The following is a 23554-nucleotide window of genomic DNA, read 5'->3' on the forward strand; positions in this document are numbered from 1 at the left end:
GGTCATGTCACCGAAATGGGTAGAGCCCCGGGGGATAATGAAGCCATCAGTGAATGTTATTGCATTCATAGCCCATTAGATTTTGATATAGTTTGTGTACAAGTGGAACTTGTGTCCTTAGGGTGTGCCTGCCATGAAAGCAGTGAGGAGGTCACAATAAAACATTGTAGGCTATTTGTCTTCCTGGCAGCATGAACATCGAAAAATCAAATCTATTGTTTGTTTTTCAAAGAGATACAGAGGGGACAAAAGGATTAGTCGAGCAAAAGTTATGAAATGTTGAGTTAAAATACCCAGAGAGGGAATTTAAATAGTCCTCTCTATGGCAACACTTTAGAAAACAGATGAACTATCTCCTAATAACTTATAAAATAATTCCTGGGAAGAACTGTGGCATTTTGTACAACAAATGGGAAAAACTGAGACAGTTGGAACACTTCAACCTTATTAGGCTCACAGTAAAGGTCAGCTGAACATACATACACACGTGAGCTCTGTCGAGTGACAAACAAAACTCGACATAATGGAAGACTACTGTGTAGGTTTAAGGTATGAATGACAAGCGACGAGTATTTCCATTTTAATACTCCTTGTTTCTCCCCCATGCATGTGTCGCATTAGAGACGCCAAGTGGTGTAGAATGTAATTGCATTTTCGTTCATAGATTTGTCCCTCCTCTCCTACCGTAGTTAAATATTTTGTTCCTGACTCACATCTAATGCCACAACTCCTTTTCACTCACACTGTTTGATAGCCTTTGAAGGTCTTTATGCTAAATCATAGCTTTATATTCATGCATATGTATATGGCCAGTTAATAAGATCATTTCATGTTCCACAATTTTACAAAATCAAGATTCTCACTAAAGATCTTATACTCTACTTCAGATTCCAGGGTCTTCATTACACGGAGCTGCTGTTAGCTTTCTGCTAAGCTAACTCATAGACACAAGAGCAGAATACTTCTACTCCACTCCGTTTCAGAAACCACGATTACAATGTCTGCTACACCACATTCATTTGACAACAATAGTCACTTTGAAAATTGACATTATCAATACAAAATATAAATTTACGAATACACTATTAATATATTATTAAAGATGTAGATAGATAGATAGATAGATAGATAGATAGATAGATAGATAGATAGATAGATAGATAGATAGATAGATAGATAGATAGATAGATAGATAGATAGATGCTTTATTACTTTATGAATCCTGCAAAGGGACTTTCTTTTTTTTTTAAATTGTGGAACATTTTAAAATAACTTGAAAGCATTTTTTCGAGGTTGACTCCTAAATTGAGTATTCATCCCAAACCCACACTTTTTCCATTCACACCCCTCACATAGTTGGTAAACCGTCAAAGGCAATGCAAGCTTTGATCCTTTCCTCACTTGACATATAAGGCTCCCGCCAAAATGGCAGTTGTAAAAAGAACATGGAGTCCGGTCCCGGATTCAAACAGCAGACTCCTCCCTCACATGAGCGGCTCTGCACCTTGTGGCCCCTGTTCCTCCAGTCCTCTACTGTCGCCCTCAGTGCCAACAATGTTCCTCAAGTGTGTGTAATGTGGCCAGTTTGAGGCTCATAATGGCCGACACTGGAGGAGAGGCCGATGACGAATTCCAGTTTCTACGAACGGTGAGTCACCCATTTGTCAAACTTAGCTTCAATGTCATATTATTATTCTCTCAGGATATAAAAGTGATGTTAGCTGCTCATTAGAGTTCAGATAAGTTACATCTTTGAATTACAGACTTAAGTTAACAGTCTAACTACTTAATAAAAGATGAACAGATACCTGAGTAGCTCTAAAATGTTATATTTTATTATTGCATCACCCAAAGTTTTAATATTGTCTACTTTCAGTGAGATATTGTAGTAATAGATAAAGACAGCTAACTTTAGTGAACCATCAAAATGAAGTGTTCCTTTTTTCATTGAAATGTTATACTTATAAGAATCACTAACATATAATGTATTTAGGTTACAGTAATAACAATCACTTTTATTGTATGAGTGTGCTCTACTTTAGTGCACTTCTCGCAGCATTTTTGCTTTCGTCATCAGTTTAGTTGTATCACTGACAGAAAGGGAAGACCACAAATGGCTCTTTTTCATCCTCACTGCAAGATGTTGTCATTGCTCCCCAGTAGTGAGCTGTCCCCTCACAGCTTGTTATCTTTAAACTCTGATAAGGGCATGTCACAGGCAGAGTGTCTACTGATGCAGGCTGTGATGCAGATGGCTACTGAACCCAGTAATGATACACAGATTGAGACGTTGAGCCAATCCACAATATGAAATTGCATAAGATATCTGTCATACATTATTACATTAGATGCTGGTGAAACTTGTTCAACCAAGGCAAGAAGCCAACGATCACTTTGGTTAGTACATGACAGGAAATAAAGTGGTTAAATTAATGGCATTTTTTGATGGTGTCCCTGTAGGTCAATGTTTATTTGATAGAAGTGTAATCATTTATAGGACCTAAGTGTAGGTGTTCTGCCTCCTATTTAATACATCACACTGAAATATACAGATTGGAATATATTGACCGGCGTCAGTTTCAAGACTTTTTGCAGTCAAATAAACATGTTTTTTTTTCAATTGCCAGTACTTTTGACACTTGGATTAAGTCTTGCAGCACAGTGCATTTTCATTTGCCAAATGCACCTTGAAGAGGAGCTGGGTCCTCTAGCCATCTGAATGCCCCACAGTGCCCCGGCACCGGGCAGTGTGTTTGACTGATAGCAGAGCACGGCTGATATGAAGAGTGGAAAGAAGAGCCAGACAGGGCAGTATCTTTCTAGAGAGGTGTTGGTAGTAGACCTTGCTGGACTTCGTAGACTAGTCGTCTGTTGTCCTTCTCTGCAGCTCTTTAAATAGATGTGAAAAGGCCTTATTCCTTTGACGTAGTCCATTTGGCATTTCGATAAGATAAGGTACATCTCAGTGAGGGAGATCTACTGTACAAGCATCTACAGTAGGGCTCGGCCATATTTTACAGATGTATAAGCAAGGATCTACTCTTAGGGGCACAATTCATCTTTTTCTACAGTCAGTTTTCATGTAATTTGTTCAGGGTTTCTGTAATTTAGAATTCATAAAGGATTTTTCATGCTAGCAGTAATGGGTATATATTAGGTCGCCGTACATAAAGACGTTTTGAACTCCACAAAATAATGTTGTTTGTATGACATTAAGTAGTGCATTGTTGTGTCCCTGACCAAAATGCTGCTTGAGAGCCTACATTTCAGAGGTTGAGCTGAGTGCTCAGATGTTTTTCCATGCTGGTTATAATAGATCTGTAGCCGCTTTGGTCTTCACAGACAAATCAGTAAAATCTTAATTTGCACTCATTCCCTAAATGCACTTCTTACTCATGTGGTAATATATAACTCTTATGCACACGAGAGCTTGTGGTTACTGATGGCATCTCTCTGTGTGTGTGTTTTTCCCAGGGAGATGAGGTGGTTTTGCAGAGTACCTTCACCTCCCAGGAGGAACATGTGAAGCTCTGTCTTGCAGCAGAGGGATTTGGCAGCAGACTCTGCAGGCTTGAGCCCACTTCTAACTGCAAGGTAAACTCACTGCCCGAGCAGTCTATTTGTCAAACATCGTCTTCCTCTTGCATTGTTTACTATTGAAAGAGAGATATAGAATTATGCAAATATATCCCTAAAACGTGTAGCATACTTGATGTGTGACAGAAATACACAATCATCTGCATGTTTGGCAACAATATAATACAAAATTTAAACTATAACATTTGACACCTGTAACAACACAACAGCTTGTGTTAAAGCTTTGTCTTTCTTTGGTAAGTTGTCATGAATGTCTGCTAATTGAGTCTGAACAGTGTTATTGTTAAGTTTCGACAAGTTTTTTTTTTAGCGTTTCCCACTGAAATTCCTCCTCTAAATTATTAACAAATCACATTTAACATTCGCCAATATTTAATTAAAGTTGAATGTTTCCAACTTATTTATCCAGCATTTTTTATAATGAATGTATTTGTCTTATTTCGTGTGCCAGATGTTGGGTCTATTATCCACAGTTTGCCCCTTTTCCCGATATGCTGTGGTCTTCATCACCGCTAACTGCACTGTTGGCCGTTGGATTAAGTAGACAAATATGAAGCTCTCCTCCATAACACATGCCCTACTGCCTTTAATTTCTACCAGAATGTGCCTCCAGACTTGTCTGTGTGTGGCTTCGTCATGGCCCAGTGTCTCTCTGTTCGAGCCCTGCAGGAGATGCTGGCTCATAGTGAGCACCTGGCTGCAGAGGTGAGAGTCTTCTCCTCCCTTCTGTTGATTTCTCTTCTCTTCTATTCTTTTCTAATCTCCCAATGCATCTCAACACTTCTAAAGCAGACATTATTTGCCATTCATCAATGTTATTCATACTATTATTCATGCTATGAATTGGATTTAATTACCACGAGTAATTAATTGGAGTTTAAGGCGCCAGAGACCCTTTCCAAACACTGTCAAAACAACACCGCCACAAAAAAGTTGCTCGGTTAAACAAACCTCATTTCAGCCTTGCTTCGCAACTGAAAGTAAAATAAATGTTGTTGGACTAAATTGTGCTATCCTGTGAACTGAATTGATTTGATTTTTAAATCGTCTGGAACAACACGATTAACTCAATCTTTTATCACAAGAGACAGATGAAGCCATTGCGAAGCAACAGCCGGTGTTGATTAGAGAAATAGAATATGAAATTAGAAAGGAGATTCCCATTCAAATGAATGTAGCCGGACGGTCGGAGCGGAGGCCATTTTTATGTGTACTGTTTCCGTGAAGCCTAAACAGACTTGCGGCAAGTTGCCGATTTGTTTTGCAGTAACGACTAAAACGAGCAGTGGAATCGTCACGTTTAGAAGCATAAAAAGCCAGAGTAAGTTAGTAAAAAGTAACGACGTCATGCTTCGTCCACACACTCTTGTCAAAGCGTGAGAGACAATTTAGTTTGGCTCATTTTCTTTAACCAAAGTAGCATTTAAGTACCGTGACTACACAATCCCACTGATGTATGTAATTGCCTGTTTTTATACTCGTAGAATGACCGCTGAAAACAATTAAATGTCTGTTCTACTCCTGTTCTATTTGTATGGTGTTGACATAAAGTAACAAGCGAACACATTTAATTACAAGTTTTATGATGATTGTTACTTTTATTTGCTCTCTTCTGTCTGAATATTATTTGCCATTTTTATATTCATATATTTGTGTTTCTATATATTCATTCTTCAATGTATTCACTTGGTTTCTACACGATGCTGTTTTGTTTCCTCACACTCTCGAGTTCAATAATGTTAATGTGAGTCACAGGTGGAAGCTGGAGGAAGCCATCGCACCCTTCTATATGGCCAGGCCGTGCTGTTCCTACACTCATACAGTGGCATGGTGAGTCATCTTGATATGATACACAAATACATCGCAAAGGGTGAGTCTTACTTTTTATAAGTTTAAGTTTTATGAACTTTTTCAAAAATATTTCTTCTTATGTTCACTGAAATGTACAATCCCATATCTATTGTTTATTTCACACCCAGTATCTCAGCTGCTTGTCCTCATCTCACGCTTCAACCGACAAGCTGGCTTTCGATGTCGGTCTGCAAGAGGATAAAGCAGGTAGTTTTTTTAAAAAAATCAACATTCTAATACTTTTTATTTGAGATACTTTAATATATATATACATATATATATATCATGTGGAACAGCAAAAACCTTCCTTGGTATGTATTCTGTGTGTGGTTCAGGTGAGGCGTGTTGGTGGATCGTCCACCCGGCATCCAGACAGAGGTCAGAAGGGGAGAAAGTGCGTGTCGGAGATGACCTCATACTGGTCAATGTTTCCTCTGAAAGATATCTGGTGAGTCTGTAAAGAAGTAACGTCTTTTATGGTTAGATGATGTATTCATCTGATGTGTGACTAAAACCAGGATACAATCAGAACCCTGCGTTTTGTGATTCGTTGCATTTTTAATAGTTGGCAATCTGTGTTTCCTCTGCCTCTGATGAAAAAAGCATAATTGATGATGATAACAGCTATTATAGCCGAACAATCAGAAGTTGCATTCATTCCTGATCAGCCCATTTTTGTTTCTTCCCAGCACTTGTCCTTTGGCACAGCATTGGACAACAAAAGCTTGAGTGAAAGCCTGATTGTTAATGCAGCCTTCCAGCAGACTCTCTGGAGCGTTGCTCCCATTTGCTCTGGAGGTGGGGTTGCTCAAGGCAAGTTTCTTTCCTTTTTTTGGGGGGGGGTCTTTAAGCATATTGGACAAACAAACTCTCCATTTCTGAAAAGATATAATCCTGAAAGCTGTCTCTGGGTATTCCAGCCACATATGATGTCCCCTGATGTTGGCCATGAGTCCCAATTTGGTTGCAAATGTTTAAAAGCAGACTATTTAGGATGTTTGTTAGCACTCAGAACACGAGCTGTACCTTCAATCAATACGAAGCGTACGCTCTTCTATTTCACTTGTATTACTTACACTTGTTTAAATACTAGTTGTTTTATAGACACAGTAAAATGTCTCCTTCAGTGTATATGTCGTCGGTTAATTGTAGGATACCTGAAGGGGGACGACACACTGCGGCTACTCCACAGCCATAGCGATGCATGTCTGACTATTCCATCCACGGAGCAGGGAGAGGAACTGCAAAGGTCAGTTGAAAAGACCAGCGTCCTGTCGTGTAAGAGCACAAAACGCCGTTTTTCATCTGTTGCCATGTTGTTTTTTCTTAATTTAGGATAATGCATTATGAGACTGGATCAGTTTCCAGCCATGCTCGCTCTCTCTGGAGGCTGGAGATCCTGCGAGTTGTGTAAGTATACAGAGGATTACAGCTTTAAACGTAACATTGGAAAACTAAAAAGGTGCTAAATAGTCTGAGAAAATAATGCACTCATACGCACACTAGTTGATTGTTGTCAATGTTATGTTGCACACAATGCTGCTGGTCACTGTCCGAGCAGAGAGAGGAATTTCTGTTTCTATTGTTTTTGCCCACAAAAGGCTGGAACCATATCTAATATCACTTGCCCAGAATGGAGTTAGGATTGCATGCCTCCTGCTTGCTCCCCAGCCACTTCAGCAACAAAGAGAAAAAAGGAAATGTTGTGGACTGTTCAGTTTCCTTCAAAGGAAAACAAAACAAAAACCAACTAAAAGCACAATGCTCTTGATATTCCTCAGTTGGAGTGGCAGACATGCATGCTGGGGGCAGCCTTACCGGCTCTGCCATGTGACTACTGGGAGGTACCTGGGACTTACAGAGGAGAAGGGCCTGCATCTGGTCGACCGACACAAGGCCGATGTCAGCACAACCTCCTTCTGCTTTCGATCAGCAAAGGTCAGGAGTCATGTGAGGAATATCCTTTTAAGGTGGCACTCATTGATCCTTATTCCAAAAGAATCTACGGAAGACTGTTTGTGAGACGTTCAACAAAAGATTTTTGCCCACAGGAGAAGCACGACACTGGCACAAAGACTCATATTGATGGCATGGGGGTCCCAGAGATCAAATATGGAGACTCCATCTGTTACGTTCAGCATGTAGAGTCGGGGCTCTGGCTCACCTACCAAGCTATTGATGCTCAATCCACACGCATGGGATGGGCGCAGCGAAAGGTACACTTATAGATTAGATTCAAGGCTGTGTATGGGCTTTCTTATAACAATGTTGCATGTGAAAATGTACTGAATTGCACTTAATTATAGTGAAAGACTCAATAGCAAATGATTGCAAATGATGTGTTTCCAGGCCATTTTGCACAGTGAGGGTCATATGGACGATGGGCTGACGCTGTCTCGCTGTCAGAGGGAAGAATCTCACACGGCCAGACTCATCCGGAGCGCTACACTCCTCTTCACTCGCTTTATCAGGTACTGGATGCCAGGATCCTCAGTTGGTGTAACAATGTCTCTAATCAGTGTGTGATCCATGGATCTTCACTGATCCAGTCCGAGATTGCTAAGGCCCAGGTCCTTATTGAAGAGGAAAACAAGACACAAAGTGTTGTTTCCCATCGTTTAGCTGTCCGTGTTAGTACTACGCCGATGCCAATGTATTGGTTTTAGTGTGTATGTCGGCTGAAGTTGCAGTACAGAAAAATGCCAAACCTTGTTTGAAGGAATTCAAGAAACTGAAAAATGTAAAATGTCACATTTAAAAAGCAAATGTGTTGTGACTTTCAAATATTGGGCAGGCTTCAAAGGCTTTAAAAATCTAGATGCGCCATTGATTTGCACATCAGACACACACACACACACACACACACACACACACACACACACACACACACACACACACACACACCTAGTTACGCCACAGACTTAGACATTTCTTTTGAAAGCAATACTTATAGGACATTTTTAAATAGCACGGGAACACTACCTTGCTTTTAAAAGGCCGGTACGGTATAATTACTGAGAGAAAGCTTTAAATTGAATTGTTTTTAAAGGACCCAACAATCTCTATGTGACACACTCTATCCTTAAACCTCTGATACGGCTGACATTAATATCATAGAAAATTCACAGGGTCAGTCATGGCCAACTTAAAATCAAAATACATTTTTAAAGATAGCAAAAAGATGTGAAAGTCTGGTAGTGTCTGTTTAGGCCAAACATGTATTACCTACATGTAGATATATTGTTAAACCTGCAGTTTCTCAGAAGCTATTACAGGAACCTTGGACGAAAGTGGCAGCTTCTGGTTATCCTGTGACTCTCCTCACAGTCTCTTTCAATACATTAAATGTCCTGTTCGGGGTATAAAAGTGCTCTATCTATTTGTATCCATCTTCAGGAAACTGGATAGTTTTACAAAACAAGGAAACCTCACATCTGTCAGTCTGCCAATGGAGATAGTGACACGCAGTCTGCAGGATCTAATAAACTATCTCCAGCCTCCTTTGGAGGGTCTTGGCCACGAAGCTAAACAGAACATCATGACAGCACTAAAGAATCGGCAGAACATGTTTCAAGAAGAGGTAAATCTATGTGTGAATTATGAAACTGACCGCACATGTGACATATTTGTCACTGTTCCATAAGTTTACTCTCTTTTCTTCCCAGGGTGTGATAGATTTGGTCCTGGATTGTATTGACCGTCTACACCAATATAGTAGTGGCTCTCATTTTGGTGCTCAGAGTGACAGAGGAGAAGAGTGGGTGCACATGCTCAACAATTTCTATGAGCTACTGGGTGAGAATTAACACACATCTTCTCAGTACAGATGGCTCAAAAGCACTTTCACATTATCATCTTCTGACACAGATACCAAATAGATGCACTTTCCTCCTGTCAATAACCCATTTAAATGCATTTTACTGAGGATACCTATCTTGTAACTGTTCCATAAATTGCCAAAACATAGTTTGGATTCTGTCATTTTGCATGAAATACATTGGTTGCCAAGTCTTGTGAATCCTGAACGCTCTTCAAATAAAATCCTTGTTTTTCTCCTTCAGCTGCTCTGATCCGAGGAAACCGTCTGAGCTGTGCACATTTCTCAGCTTCTCTCGACTGGCTGATTAGCAGGCTAGACCGTCTGGAGGCCTCTTGCGGTTGGTCGAACCTTTGTACATGTCATTAACGATCCTAATCTTAATTTGCAAAAAGATACAAAAAATAATAATGATGTTGATGTTATTTTTTTGTACAATTTAGTTTGAGTTGTTATGACATCAGTGATAGAATGTTGTGAAACTTCAGGTAGACACCGTTTTCTGCTTTACATAGTTTCTAACATTGGGTATGATGTCATATCTAAATAACATAACAAAGTATAGACAGTAAATATAGGGTTTCTTTCCTATAATCCATATACAGGAGTCTTGGAGGTTCTACACTGTGTCTTAGTGGAAAGTCCTGAAGCACTCAACGTCATCAAAGAAGGACACATTCTCTCTATCATCTCTTTTCTAGACAAGCACGGACGCAACCACAAGGTAATGTTTGGCGGAATGTTTTTATGAGAAGTAATTGTCATGCTTTACCATTAATGGAAAGACTTTTTTTTCTTCATTATTTAGTTTATTTCTCATGGATAATGCACTGTAAATATGCCAGAAGTAGTCAGGAGGCTGGTTTCCGTCTTGTTTCATTACGTCTGTTATGGCAGATTTTGACCTCTTCCCTAATGTGGGATAATCTTCACGTCTTACTCGAGCTTCTGCTGGGTGAAGTGCTGACAGGTTGTGTTCCAGGTGCTGGAGGTGCTGTGCTCCCTGTGTGTGTGTCATGGTGTCGCTGTGCGATCCAATCAGAACCTCATCTGCGACAACCTGATGCCAGGCAGAGACCTGCTGCTTCAAACACGTCTGGCAAATCAGGCCACAAGGTACGAGTGATATTGTTTTTTTTTCTCCGCCTTACTGTTTTTATCTTTGAATTATTTCAAAGATAGACGTTTACATCTGTCTCTAACTTGTGCGGCGCCAGTGCAAATCATGCTTGTTTGAAACTGGGCTGAAGGCTTGGCCCGCGCTATTGCCGCTGGCAGCTTTCTCGAGAACTGTTCATCGCTGGCTCCTGAGCGACACACCTGTCGTGACATAGTAGAGCATGGCTTTTATTAGTGCTGGTATTTTGCCTTTGCCGGCAACAACAAAAGTTAGTATTGCAAAAAAACTTCATGAAACCCATTATGATTTGCAACAGCAGAGTGCTTTGGAGTTGTGCTTGTAGGCTTTCAGCTCACTGACTCAAGGGAAGTGAACAAGAGCTCACAATATGCTGCATCAAAAGTGAAAAGCAGTCAATGAGCTTTTTAGTTCGAGTTTGTCTGCCTTTTACTATACAAAAAAATTCTACAGACGAAAGTTACGCAAAAGATATCAGAATCATAAAACAGCAAAGTCACAAACTGCTCATTGACTCAAGGGAAGTGACGAAGACTTTGGGCGGTAGGGGTGACCCTGAAAAGTCGTCAATTTGATCAAAGGCGCCTGATTCGACACAGTCGAGTCATCGCAGTGATGGAAATATGTGACAATGGATTAAAGGATCATTTATCATCCATAAATAACAACGTGGCTATTTCAGAAGCAAAGATTAGGACATTGAAAGGACATATATTCACATCCATGCAGGCAGAGATTCTTCGCGTTAGAGGCAGATAGATATCTGTTATATGGAAGTGTTTATTTACAAATAGTGTGTGTCTATCCTTGATTTTATTCACTCTTGTAGAATTACTGAGGGCTTTTCTTTTTCTATCTCTTTTCAAGATATAAGAGTGTTATTAGTCAACTATAAAAAGCTCACATCTGTGGGTGAAGGTATATCTATAATTATGTCCACATCCTTGATACAAGAAATACTTGAGATTTCTCGCCAGTGCAGCACTCATGTCTTCTCCGACAGACTTGAGTTAATTGAAGAATTATTCGGGTCCTTCTGTCGAGTCTCTTCATTTGCTGAGCCATATTTCCGGAATAGATCAGAGCAATAATGTTGATGTCCAAGAACAGATGTCTTTGTCTCAGCCCCTTCCAGTGAGATTTTTGGAAAAGTTGTTGCTGCCGGAGGTGTTACGGCTCACCTATTTAATCTTCGGACATTCTTCATCCCTTTTTTTTTTTTTTAACCTTATCATATTTCATCTCCGAATATTTTGTCTGAGTTTGCCAGTCTGATCTTGGAGGCAGTTTCCATTTCCTTTGAGCTTGTTTTTTTTTTTACTCCATCTGCCCTTTTCTTTCGTAGCAGCTGCCTTCTTTTATCATGCTTTTCTCTATCAGCAGCCTATTTTGTTCCTCAGGCCCTATAGCTTATTTTGTTTCATATTCTTCACACCTGCTCAGTCAATTCCCCTGCTCTCCCTCCACCTCAAGCCATTTCTCATTCTATCACTTTTACTCCTTGTTCAACTAACCTAAATACCTCATTAGTTCACATGCTTTCCTTTATTTCTTTAATTATTTTTCTCTTTTCCATCTTCTCTTCCTTGTTCACCACATTAAGTCAGTTCTTCCAGATGCCCTTTTTCCTATATTCTTCTTTTCTTTTTCCATTCGAATGATCCATTTCTGTGTAATCTCTTATAGCATCTTAACCGAGTCACACATTTATCTCCTCGTCCTTTCCCCCGTTCTCTCAATTCCCTTCGTCTCGTTGCTCATGTCTTCACTGTCATGATAATTTTGTCAAGGGCAGGGTTAGTGTCACGATATAAACTGGCATTTCTTTTTCTCAGACATTGTGTTGGCCAGATTGAATTTGAGAAACATATTGGTGATTTTCTATTTCACATACCTCATTGTATTGCTTGTCATACTCAGCTTCTAAATTGACTCAGGTAATTCTGTTTCAGTATTGATATTGGGGCGGCAAAAGGAGAACCTTTGCTAATCCTGGTTCTGTATTTGTTCATTAATGTATATCTTCACAATGTTCTGTGTGGACTAAAGAGAGTAACAAATGCCCTGCATAGGGAAAATGCAGTGTGTGGTCCTTCACAGGCTTGTATGGTAAAAAAAACAACATAAAACAAGCATCTAGCAGAGATTAAGCCTTAATTAAATATTCCATTGTGTAAAAAAAGAAAATAATACGTGTTGTTTATCTCACTCCAGTCTTAAATATCTATCCTATATTTTCAACTTCGTACCTGAATCTTTCAGGTGAAAATACATTTTTGCCAAGACTTTTATACACTGCATTAAATTATATGTGGTTTCTCATGGTTTCCTGCTCTCTCAATTATTATTTTTCATGTAGTAGTTATAATCATATTGCTGCACATGTTTAGAGACCTCTTTATGTTTTTGAAGTTAATATTGTACTAAACACATCATAATCAAACAATATACAACAGAATCTTATCCAAAGATATGCAGCACTATCTTCTATCTTCTTTGCCTTCTTGTTTATCTTCGGTATTCTCTGCACACCGCAGCATGAGACCAAACATCTTTTTGGCTCTGGGCGAGGAATCAGCCCAGCATCGGATGTGGTACTATGAGCTCGTTGTAGATCATGTCGACTCCTTCCTCACATCCGAGCCCACCCACCTGCGTGTCGGCTGGGCAAGCTCTGAGGGATACCAGCCGAGGCCCACAGGAGGGGACGGGTGGGGGGGCAATGGAGTCGGAGATGACCTCTACTCGTATGGCTTTGATGGGCTTCATCTGTGGTCAGGTGAGGATGAGATCAAACAAGAGAAACACATTTCAGACGACAGTACAAGCAAAACTGGTCACTAAAATGTGACTATGATCATCTCAGTCTTGCTTAGGGCGCATCATAGTGAGGGCGCATCATAGTGAGCAGGGGCAGGTTACTGATCTCTTAAGTTTCATTGATATCAAGGAATGCAATACATCTCAAAAGTATATAGATCAGCAGAAACTGTTAGTGGAACAATGTTAACAGATTGTACACACATACAATAGACCAGTTCTCAACCTTTTTTTCAGCCAAGTAACCTCTGACCAGCGCAAAGCATTTTTTTGTTAAAAATACAATGTAATACACAGCGCTGTGCCACCAGTGTCTGCTCTATTATGGAATATATATACAATTCAGTTGAATAACTTACACTTATATAATTGAATATTCATTAAATAACTATTTTTAAAGGATGTTTGAATTCATGCTAATTTTAAATATATATTATACATCTCAAGTACCCCCTAGGGTGACTTAAAGTATCCCCAGTGGTACTAGTACCCCCATTTGAGAACTACTGCAATAGACACAGCACATTTAAGTCCCGCCAACTCCAGGAAAACAATGCATTGCTCTCCGTTGACTTTGTATTAAGTGAAGACACCTGTCACTTTCATCTGCTAGCAAACAACAGACAAATGCCTCAAAGCCGTTTTGTGGTGGCATCCACTACCAACAAAAGCAAACAATGTAGAAGACATTTTTTTGGTTAGCTGCAAACCCAAAAATGTAGAATCCAGGCAGGAGGACTTGAGACATCAGCAGGAGGAATGGGAACACTGGTGGATTTTGACACCCAGTATGTCTCACGTTAAGTGGGTTGCATAAATTTTGTCCAAATGTTTGTATGCTAACTTTATTTCTGTAATTTACGCTAAAACATTTAGACAGTGTGTTACTTAGGTCAATTTTAGTCGACTGCTGAAAGATCAGAAAACAATGCTAGGTTATGTTTGCTGTGCCTTAGCTAACTCCAATATCTTACTAACGCATAGCTAACATTAGCACGCTAACATTATGGGACAAGTTAGCTGTTAGCGCACTGACATCTAACAAATCGAACAGTAACTTGCCCCATAGCATACTAGTTTGAGTTATCAACTGCGCTCGTGGTACACATCAGGTGCTAAAATAATCATTTGGCATGCTGTAACCTAATATTTTGAGCCAGCTAACGGTATTTTGTCATGATTGTGTCTTTTTTCCTCTCTGGTCGGTGAGGTTTTCTCATCTAGAATTTATGGTGTGATATCACTTTCACAAGAAATATTTAAAGGAAACTAAATAAAATAAGTTGACTTCAATCCTGTAATTGTGAGAGTAAAGTTACCTTTTGAGACAAACTGTGCATTTAATTTAGTGCCATAAAGGCCATTAGGGACATTAATAATGTTTAATAAAAAAAGACCAGCAAAGAAACTCTTGGGGTTATATTTAATACAGTATGGAAAACCCTAAAGTCTTAAAAAATGTGTTGCTGCACTTAAATTATGTCACATGTTTTGTGGAGGAGAAAGTAACAACCAACTTGCATCATGAATAAATCTGAACATGGATGACATTAATGAAAGGCTGTGTCTCCTTAATCTCAGGCTGCGTGGGCCGCAGAGTGAACTCTCCCTTCCCTCACCTGCTGAAAGATGACGATGTGGTCAGCTGCTGTCTTGACCTCAGTGCTACCTGCATCTCCTTCCGAGTCAACGGCCTGCCTGTGCAGGGCATGCTGGAGAACTTCAGTGCGAACGGACTTCTTTATCCCGTGGTCAGCTTCTCTGCAGGAGTCAAGTCAGTCGCGGACATATATTTTGGTTTAACTTACTTACATGGCTCGAAAGTTAATTTATACAACCTTCTGTATTCAATACTATTTGAAATGTGTTTTCAGTGAGCAGCTTCTTTTCCATAGTAAATTAATAATGATACATTTTAAAAATATGTCGAAAGTAGAAAAAAAACACTTTATTATTATGTATTTTTGTCTGAATTCATGCTTTTGGACCGCAATACTTTTAGTAAATGTCTTCCTTTTTCTGTAATTCAGGGTTCGTTTTCTGTTTGGGGGACAGCATGGAGAGTTTCGCTACCTGCCCCCACCAGGTTTTGCTTCGTGCTCTGATGCTTTGCTTCCGAGAGTCAAGCTGAAGTTGGAGCCATGTCAGAAATACATCTTGGATCGTGGAGAGGGGACACAAGAGCTCATCGGCCCCTTAGTACCTGTAACTCCAATGACCTTTACTCCCACACCAGTAGACATCAGCAAGGTAAAACAATGTGAATTATGTTGAAATATACCATATGCATGTAGTTTAGTTACCCTTACTGTACTGATATTACTCTCCATAGGTAGCATTGCCCCCACAACTTGAGGATATCAGAGAAAAAATGGCTGAAAATATCCATGAACTCTGGGCAATGGATAAGATTGATCTTGGATGGACACATGGACCTGTAAGAAAATAGAAAAAACATCAATAATTTAATTACATTGCATAAAAGAAATCCCCTTGTCACATAATATGTACATGAGAATAGTAGCTTCGGAACCTCGACTATTGAAACTTGTCCAGCTCTCTTCGGTTTCACTCGTGGCTTAAAAAATATGAACTTCTGTCAAATAGGTGCGAGATGAAGTTAAGAGGCACGATCCGTGTCTGGTGGAGTTCTCCAAGCTGCCGGAGCAGGAGAAGAACCAAAACCTTCAAATGACCCAGGACACCCTCAGGTGAGCCGTCTACTAAATGCTCTGCATCTTGCGATACACAAAACTTTACGTTATGTCTTCAAGGCTCGTTTTCATGGTTAGTGAATATCTTTGTTTGTTTTTCTACTGGAGGACTCTCATTGCTCTTGGTTTCCACATTGGTTTGACTGATGACCATGCTGAGGAGAGCGTCAAATACATGAGACTAGCCAACAAGTATGTGCGGGTTTAAGTTCATATGAAACATTTGGGGGAGATGAACCATTTTTTGTTGAGTTGATGATCTCATTCATGAATACTGTAAACTCCCAACTACATCATAACCACTCACTTAACAAAACCTTTTGGAAAAAGTTTCCAATCTTGACACGCTCGAGTTAATTTTTCAAAATTCCCCTTCACAGGTATGAGCAGCCCAGTGGCTATAGACCGGCACCAATAAACTCGAGCCAGGTTGTTCTGAGCCCAGCCCACAAGGAAGTGGTTACCTTGTTGGCAGAAAATGATCACAATGTATGGGCTAGAGAGCGCATCAAGCAGGGATGGACCTACGGAGCCCAACAGGTTTATACTGCATTGGTCAGAATTGCATTTGAACAACTTGTTGCCTATATGCAAGTAAGCTTGTTTTCAGTCTTAATCATGTGTGTAACCTTACGCAAAATGAGACTTCTTGTTTTCAGATAGTATTAAGAATGAATGAAATACTGTTCCCTGCACATTGTCTCCCAGTCACAGTATAGTGATGCGCATAGTAACAGTACACAGCGATACTGTAACAAAATGTAGTGGCCAATTTTTGCTCTTTGCATCTGTACGTTTAGGACGTGAAAGTGAAGCGTAGCCCGTATCTCGTGCCCTACAGCCTCCTTGATGAAAGGAGGAGGAGATCTGGCAGGGAGAGCGTCAGAGAGGCGGTCTGCACTCTGCTGGCCTACGGTTACAGCTTGGAGCCCCTCAACCAGGAACGCAGTACGTTTCAAAGCTTTGTCAGCAATCTTAACCATTTCACTTTGTTTTACTGTAACCGTCATAAGATAATGCTGTTAGTTCAATTAAGATTAGACTATGTTTGTTATCAACTAAATTGAAAATAGTTTCACCATTTTAGAGAATCCTCGCAATACGGCAAAATCTGTCAACGTTGTATGACAAAGATGCGCTGTATTTAATGGGAATTGTATGCAAATCATTTATTATTTAAGCCGATAACCATGTTTTTTTTCTCTGTTTCTCGGGTTGACAGCCACATTATCAAACACATGTCTCTTCTCTGCTGAGAAGTGCAGAGTGTTTCGACCAGATAAATCATACTCTGTGACACGGGGGAAGTGGTACTTTGAACTTGAAATAGTGACAGCTGGGAACATGCGAGTGGGCTGGGCCCGACCAGGCTGCACTCCAGATAAAGAGCTCGGCTCAGATGACCAGGCTTACGTCTTCGATGGATTTGAGGTGAGAAATTACACTTTGATAGTTCTCAATACAACCACATGACGAGCGTTTTTGTTGAAAGAACAACACATCCAATCCACTTTGACTGTTGTTTTCTCTTTGTCTTTTGAGTGTCTGGATTTACCCTCACAGTATACAGAACATTAATAATACACAAATCCAAATAGTCAAAATCTGTTTAAACACTGCTGTGACTTGGTTGTGCCATCATCAATGATGTCAGAGGATGTTTAGTATAGGAGGCAGAGACAGAATTGTTTCCTTAAGCTGGTCTGTAAAACATCCATCTCATGAGATGAATTGAATTCAAGCATCAGAAAGTGGAACAGAATTGCTAACTTCAACTTTCAGGAACTATCATCTGAATTTAACTTGTTGCTTCACCAAAAACCTGGCTGTAATTAAGAAAATCCACTGATTGAACAGTTTCTGATGGATTATCAGGCATTACAATTTCTGGTTGTCTGTTTGATGTACGTACATGGAATATCTCATAAACGCCTGAAGGGAATTGGACTTAAGAAAGAACTGATTAGAATTGGATGCCCGAAGGATTCTGTGATCTCACAAAACACCTTTTGGGCCGTAACTTTATAATTAATGTGCTTATTGTGACATTCTCTCACAAATGTCAAATAGGATGAAATGATGAAGTGATGACATTTTGGACAGATAACCTTGAGGCAGTAAATCTTGTTCTTTATAACTCATGTTCCTCCTTTTGCTTTCAGGCTCAGTGGTACCATCAGGGCGTTGAGCCCCTGGGGCGGCGGTGGCAGAGAGGCGATGTGGCGGGCTGCTTGGTGGACGTGGCTGAACGCACCATGATTGTCACGCTCAATGGAGAGGTGCTGTTTAATGACAGAGGATCAGAGCTGGCTGCCAAGGACTTTGATATTGGAGACGGTCTGGAAGAGTTTTACATTTTCTTCTAACTTCATACAGTATATTTGATAGACTTAGTTACTGTTTATTTATGTGAAAAACATAGGCATAGTTTTTTAATGTGACATTACTATCCCTTTGTTGAGAAAAATCCAAACTAAAGACAGAAAGATATTTATCTGATTAAAGTATTTTTTTGTCTCATATTGCACAGGCCTGTTGCCTATCGTCAGTGTTGGAGTGAACCAGATGGGAAGGCTGAACCTGGGCCACCAGGTGAGCTCTCTGCAGTACTTCACAGTGTGTGGCCAGCAGGAGGGCTATGAACCCTTTGCTGTCAACATGGCCAGAGACCCAGCTATGTGGATGAGTTGGAAACAGCCTCAGTTTACCTCCATAATGCCTGATGATCAAAACCTCCAGGTTAGTTTACCAGTCTGCAGGCTTTCTATTACCTAGCAGCTGATATCATATGTCTTCTCAAGCATGACATGTGGTGCAGTGGCTCTCTGGGACCTAGGGTTCTTTATAGCGCTGGTTAATTGACAGCACTGATCCTGAACATATTCTTCAAATCTTCTTCAAGGTCAGCAGAGTCAGCGGCTCAAAGGATTCCTTATCCAGTCTGAGGGTTTCTCAGCGGTTGTTTGCACACCACGGTGGTGGCAGTGAGATGGGCTTTTACCGGCTCAGCATGTCCATCCAGTGTGAAGCCATCCTCACTAGACCTGCGGGAGGCGTGCTTCCTGTGGCCTCCAGCTCTCTCTCGCCAGGTTCAGATGCTATTATGTCATATCAAAAACAATAAGGACTTGTTAGGTTTACCATGAGCTCGACAAACAAATGACATAAGCCCTTATGCAGCATGCAAAACGTACGTGTACGTACGTTTTACATGCTGCATCAGGGGTAATGTCATAGGGTCATATAGCTACAGCTATTAGGAGATAAAATGAAGTGAAATAATTAGTGCGAGATATTCTACCATTATGACCTTGATCTGTTGTTCTGTTTAAGCTCCCCAGGGTCCTGCTGTAATTAAATCCCATTGTCCTTTTAGGAAGGAAAGAGCAGGAGGAGGTGGACTCTGACTTTGAAGTGCTGATGAAGTCAGCCCACAGCTTTGCTGGCTCAAGAGATGAGCTCAACCATAAGGATCATAGTCACGACAAAACATCACGATTGAAACACCGGTAGGTTGTGGAGAACCTAAAATTGAGATAATATGTAATGAAATTTTAATACTTAAGAAAATGGAAGAGTAAACATGAATATTCGAGTCAATAGTGTGACTTAGAATAATAATGTACCAGTAATATTACAATGTTTTGTATTGTATGCCATATTTGTCTGCTAGGTGATTAAAATGACAAAAGCATAGCTATGACTGAAGTTTTCCCAAATGAAATGACAGAAAACAGGAAATGAAGATTGTTAAAGTAAACAAAGAGAGCACACAGGCTCTCCGTCTCACCACAGTCACAATTAATCTGCAAAATGATTTGTGCTGCATATAAATTAATATGAGTTTCTTTTCTGCAAGGTTCATGCTCAAGAGGACAAAACCAGAGCTAATCAGCACCAACTCATCTGCACGGCTTCTAGAAGATGTTGTTGTCGACAAGGATAGCTATGATCACCTTCTCCAGAGCTCCAGAGTAAGGCTTTAATTTTCTTATCATCTAATGTCATTATAGCCAGAAAATTACACAACATACAAATACAACGCTAATATGAAAAACCAAATGTAATTCCTGACTAATGAAGAATGATTGGCGTGTGGATGGATAATGATAGAAAAGACAAAATGTATTTGGACACTCTGCTGCCTCATACTGCAGGAAAATGAAACAAATTGCACTGCAGGGCTCATGCACATGCATTGTGCAGCTCATCAGCGCCTGGTTGGTCGATGTAATCACCGGCCACAATAAATAAAAACGTATTATGCAAATTGGAAAAACCAAACAATGACACCAGCTGCCCTCTCTGTTTCAGTATCACTACTCGGTGAGGGTTCTTCCAGGCCAGGAGCCGTTTAATGTGTGGGCAGGCTGGGTGACCTCTGACTTCCATCAACAAGACATGACCTTTGACCCTGACAGCGTCCTCACTGTCACTGTTACCCTTGGAGACGACAGTGGAAAGGTTCAGGAGAGGTTAGTAAACAGCAGATTTTGTATTCAATTTAATACTTGTCGCCGTCAGAGATGTTGATGCTTTCCCCATCATAATTATAGACTGAAATTATATTTTCTGTATTACTGGAACCCTAATTATGACTGAACTTCAATGCTATTAACTGCATCAACTACATACCAATTAAATGCATTCCTATCATTTTGCACAGCGTAAAGCGGTGTAACTGTTACATGGTGTGTGCTGGAGACGCAACAGGCCTGTCGCAGAGTCGCAGAAGTACGGGTTTGGAAATTGGCTGTTTAGTTGACACAGCTACTGGGCTGCTCACCTTCACCTCCAGTGGAGTGGAGATGGCCACCTTCTACCAAGTAGGTCCCACAGGAATCTATTTGAATTGTTTATACTTATTAGTATTGTCTTCTCTGTTCAGTATTTTTGTGTAATGAAATGCATTTATGTCTAAATTCAATACACATAAAAACCTTACTTTGAGCTTTGTCTGTTACAGTTGAGAGAAAGTCATTATAGTGAGCGATGTTTAACTTAGAGCATTGCATTGTTTAACTGAGGTAGTATTGTTCTATCTTATCAGGTTGAAGCTGGTACAAAGCTGTTTCCGGCTGTTTTTGTCAAGCCCACTACGAGCCACATGTTTCAGTTTGAGATGGGGAGCATAAAGGTAAAAAATCTCTCAATGTGTTATCTTGTGAAACACAATAGAAAGATGTGTTTTTAGAAAAGGGCAACATAATTAAGAAATTTGTGCGAATTGTTCAAAGATTAGATCAGTAATTTAATCAATCAGGTTAATTAGGGTGCAGCTTTGCTTTCAATCAGTGTTTCATTCTTTAATAATGTTTTGTAGTCCGTACATCTTTACCTGTATTTCTCTTCCTCTCCATCCAGAATGTGATGCCACTGTCAGCAGGTTTGCTTCGCAGTCAAAGAAGAAATGCAACCCCTCAGTGTCTTCCAAGGCTTCAGGTCCAGAATCTCAACCCAGTTTCATGGATCAGAGTACCAGCCTGTGCATTAAAGGTGATGGTGGATCGGCCAGATGAGCGCCACGGCTGGAGAGTCCAATGCCATGAGCCCCTACAAGTCATGACCCTTCAGATTCCTGATGAAAACAGGTAAAATAGTGAGAATAAATGTGTTTTTGGAATTGGGCTTGCAGACTTCAAGTGCACAGAAAGTGATGCATTGGTTTTTTATATTGATCATCCAGAATGTTCCATATTGATCTGCAAGCACCAGATACCAACTATAACTTTAATTTGATCTTGACCAAGCAACACCACTAAAATTACCTTTTGATTCCATCCTTCAAGGTCTGTTAACATTTTGGAGCTCTCGGAACTTGATGACCTCTTGACCTTTCACCGCCACACTCTCCTGCTCTACTGCTCTTTATGCGCCCTCGGAAACACCAGAGTTTGTCACGCCCTCTGCAGTCACGTGGACCAATCGCAGATGCTTCATGCCATTCAGAACCCCCACCTCCCTGGTCCCCTTCGCTCTGCATTTTATCAGCTCCTGACTCAGGTAGCTACTTGCTGTAGTTCATGTTGTTCTTTTCATTCATAAACAACACAATAAGGAAACTTACAAAATGCATTTTGTATTCTTGTTCCTTAGGTTCACCTCAGCAGCCACACCACAGCATGTCACATGATGAACCACGAATATATTGTGCCTATGACTGACCAGACAAGAGAAATCACCCTGTATCCCAGCCCTGCTCATGGTGTTAACGGCGAGAATGGTCTACCTCCAGAAGGCATTTCCAATACTAGGCTCAGCACATCCCTGAAACCACAGATGCATTTCTCATCTCCGTGTTTTGTCAGAAGTGATGAGATGGAAGGAGGTGGTACAGGGGACATAGCCCGCACAGACAGCCCAGAAATCCCTCTGGACATGTTGAAGAACCTGACGGTGGAGATGCTGACTGCTGGAGTATGGGCTGTGGGTCAGGGTGTGAGGGATCCTGTAGGAGGCAGCATTGAGCTTCTGCTGGTTCCCCTAATTAGACTGTTCTACACCCTACTGGTTATGGGGGTGTTTGGGGATGAGGACCTGGGGAAGGTTCTGAGACTGATAGAGCCGGGAGTCTTCTCCTTAGATGCCGGAACCATCGAGAAGGAAGAGGAGGAGGAGGAAGAAGAAGTTAGTGATGATGAAAAAGAATGCAATGGAGGCAACAAAAAAGAAGATTACCCCTTGAAACAAGGACTTCTTCAAATGAAGCTTCCTGAAGCCGTCAAACTTGAGGTGAACCAACCAGCAGAGTACTTTAACATTTGTCTTTCTGCTCCAGACGCTATGTTTTTATATGTTCCTATACGCGATTTAATACATTTCTTTCTCCAGCTCTGCCATCTGCTGTCCTACCTGTGTGACTGCCAGGTGCGCCACAGGGTAGAAGCTGTGGTTGCGTTCTCTGACAACTTTGTGGGTCAGCTGCAGGAGAACCAACGCTTTCGCTACAACCAGGTCATGCAAGCACTCAACATGTCTGCCGCGCTCACTGCCCGCAAGACCAAGGAGTTCCGTTCACCTCCACAGGAGCAGGTGGACTTTGCTGAAATATGCTTCAAGAAAAAAAAAAACATTCAACATTCTTTAGACCATACTCTTTACTGTGTCTGTTACCTGTGCATGATCTTTAGATCAACATGCTGCTGCGCTTTAGAGAGGATGAGCAGCAGGACAACTGTCCATGTCCAGTGGAAGTCCAACAGCTCCTCCATGACTTTCATCACCTTCTCAGCACACACTGTGGTTGGAACACTGTTTATATTTGACTTATTCATCAATAATCTTCTTTGAGCCAGGGCTCTATGAAATATCTACTAAAAGCCACTTACCAAGATTGCCACTTAGTAAATCTCATCTCATTGGCTGTTCTGCAGGCATTGAGTTGGACAGTGACACAGAGGACGAAGAGGATGCAGAGACGTCTCTTAAGGACCAACTCCTCAGTCTAGTAGCGAGAGTCATTGGACTGATGAAGACCCCAATACAAGTGGAAGGGAGTAGACCACAGAGCACCAGTAAGTGCATCGATGTTGTCAAAGCCCGTTCTTTGTGTATGCACGGAAATGAATATGCCAAAATGTACACATGAGATTGTGTATCAATACCATATACGTAGAA

General features: G+C 40.7%; 1 protein-coding gene across 1 annotated transcript in view; it reads left to right on the top strand.

Moving 5' to 3' along the window:
- The first annotated feature begins 1597 nt into the window (after positions 1 to 1597).
- The window catches only part of LOC137779784 (ryanodine receptor 2-like), a 60351-nt gene continuing 38394 nt past the window's right edge, over positions 1598 to 23554 (top strand). The window contains exons 1-40 of the mRNA XM_068567973.1: positions 1598 to 1648; positions 3475 to 3594; positions 4198 to 4308; positions 5347 to 5427; positions 5577 to 5655; positions 5784 to 5896; positions 6138 to 6261; positions 6601 to 6697; positions 6784 to 6858; positions 7230 to 7386; positions 7500 to 7664; positions 7798 to 7919; positions 8845 to 9028; positions 9114 to 9243; positions 9510 to 9605; positions 9871 to 9989; positions 10248 to 10381; positions 12941 to 13182; positions 14805 to 14997; positions 15254 to 15473; positions 15556 to 15660; positions 15831 to 15934; positions 16046 to 16129; positions 16318 to 16477; positions 16738 to 16885; positions 17160 to 17368; positions 18100 to 18274; positions 18468 to 18676; positions 18840 to 19026; positions 19314 to 19446; positions 19797 to 19911; positions 20252 to 20412; positions 20604 to 20763; positions 20988 to 21074; positions 21302 to 21528; positions 21727 to 21940; positions 22034 to 22669; positions 22769 to 22969; positions 23068 to 23179; positions 23311 to 23465. Of these exons, the coding sequence (XP_068424074.1) occupies positions 1598 to 1648; positions 3475 to 3594; positions 4198 to 4308; positions 5347 to 5427; positions 5577 to 5655; positions 5784 to 5896; positions 6138 to 6261; positions 6601 to 6697; positions 6784 to 6858; positions 7230 to 7386; positions 7500 to 7664; positions 7798 to 7919; positions 8845 to 9028; positions 9114 to 9243; positions 9510 to 9605; positions 9871 to 9989; positions 10248 to 10381; positions 12941 to 13182; positions 14805 to 14997; positions 15254 to 15473; positions 15556 to 15660; positions 15831 to 15934; positions 16046 to 16129; positions 16318 to 16477; positions 16738 to 16885; positions 17160 to 17368; positions 18100 to 18274; positions 18468 to 18676; positions 18840 to 19026; positions 19314 to 19446; positions 19797 to 19911; positions 20252 to 20412; positions 20604 to 20763; positions 20988 to 21074; positions 21302 to 21528; positions 21727 to 21940; positions 22034 to 22669; positions 22769 to 22969; positions 23068 to 23179; positions 23311 to 23465 (6195 nt within the window). The remainder of the gene's footprint in view (positions 1649 to 3474; positions 3595 to 4197; positions 4309 to 5346; positions 5428 to 5576; positions 5656 to 5783; positions 5897 to 6137; positions 6262 to 6600; positions 6698 to 6783; positions 6859 to 7229; positions 7387 to 7499; positions 7665 to 7797; positions 7920 to 8844; positions 9029 to 9113; positions 9244 to 9509; positions 9606 to 9870; positions 9990 to 10247; positions 10382 to 12940; positions 13183 to 14804; positions 14998 to 15253; positions 15474 to 15555; positions 15661 to 15830; positions 15935 to 16045; positions 16130 to 16317; positions 16478 to 16737; positions 16886 to 17159; positions 17369 to 18099; positions 18275 to 18467; positions 18677 to 18839; positions 19027 to 19313; positions 19447 to 19796; positions 19912 to 20251; positions 20413 to 20603; positions 20764 to 20987; positions 21075 to 21301; positions 21529 to 21726; positions 21941 to 22033; positions 22670 to 22768; positions 22970 to 23067; positions 23180 to 23310; positions 23466 to 23554) is intronic.

This window comes from Clinocottus analis, unplaced genomic scaffold (genome assembly GCF_023055335.1).
Source record: "Clinocottus analis isolate CAN_PGR_092001 unplaced genomic scaffold, fCliAna1.0.p SCAF_8, whole genome shotgun sequence".
NCBI classification, from domain to species: domain Eukaryota; kingdom Metazoa; phylum Chordata; class Actinopteri; order Perciformes; family Cottidae; genus Clinocottus; species Clinocottus analis.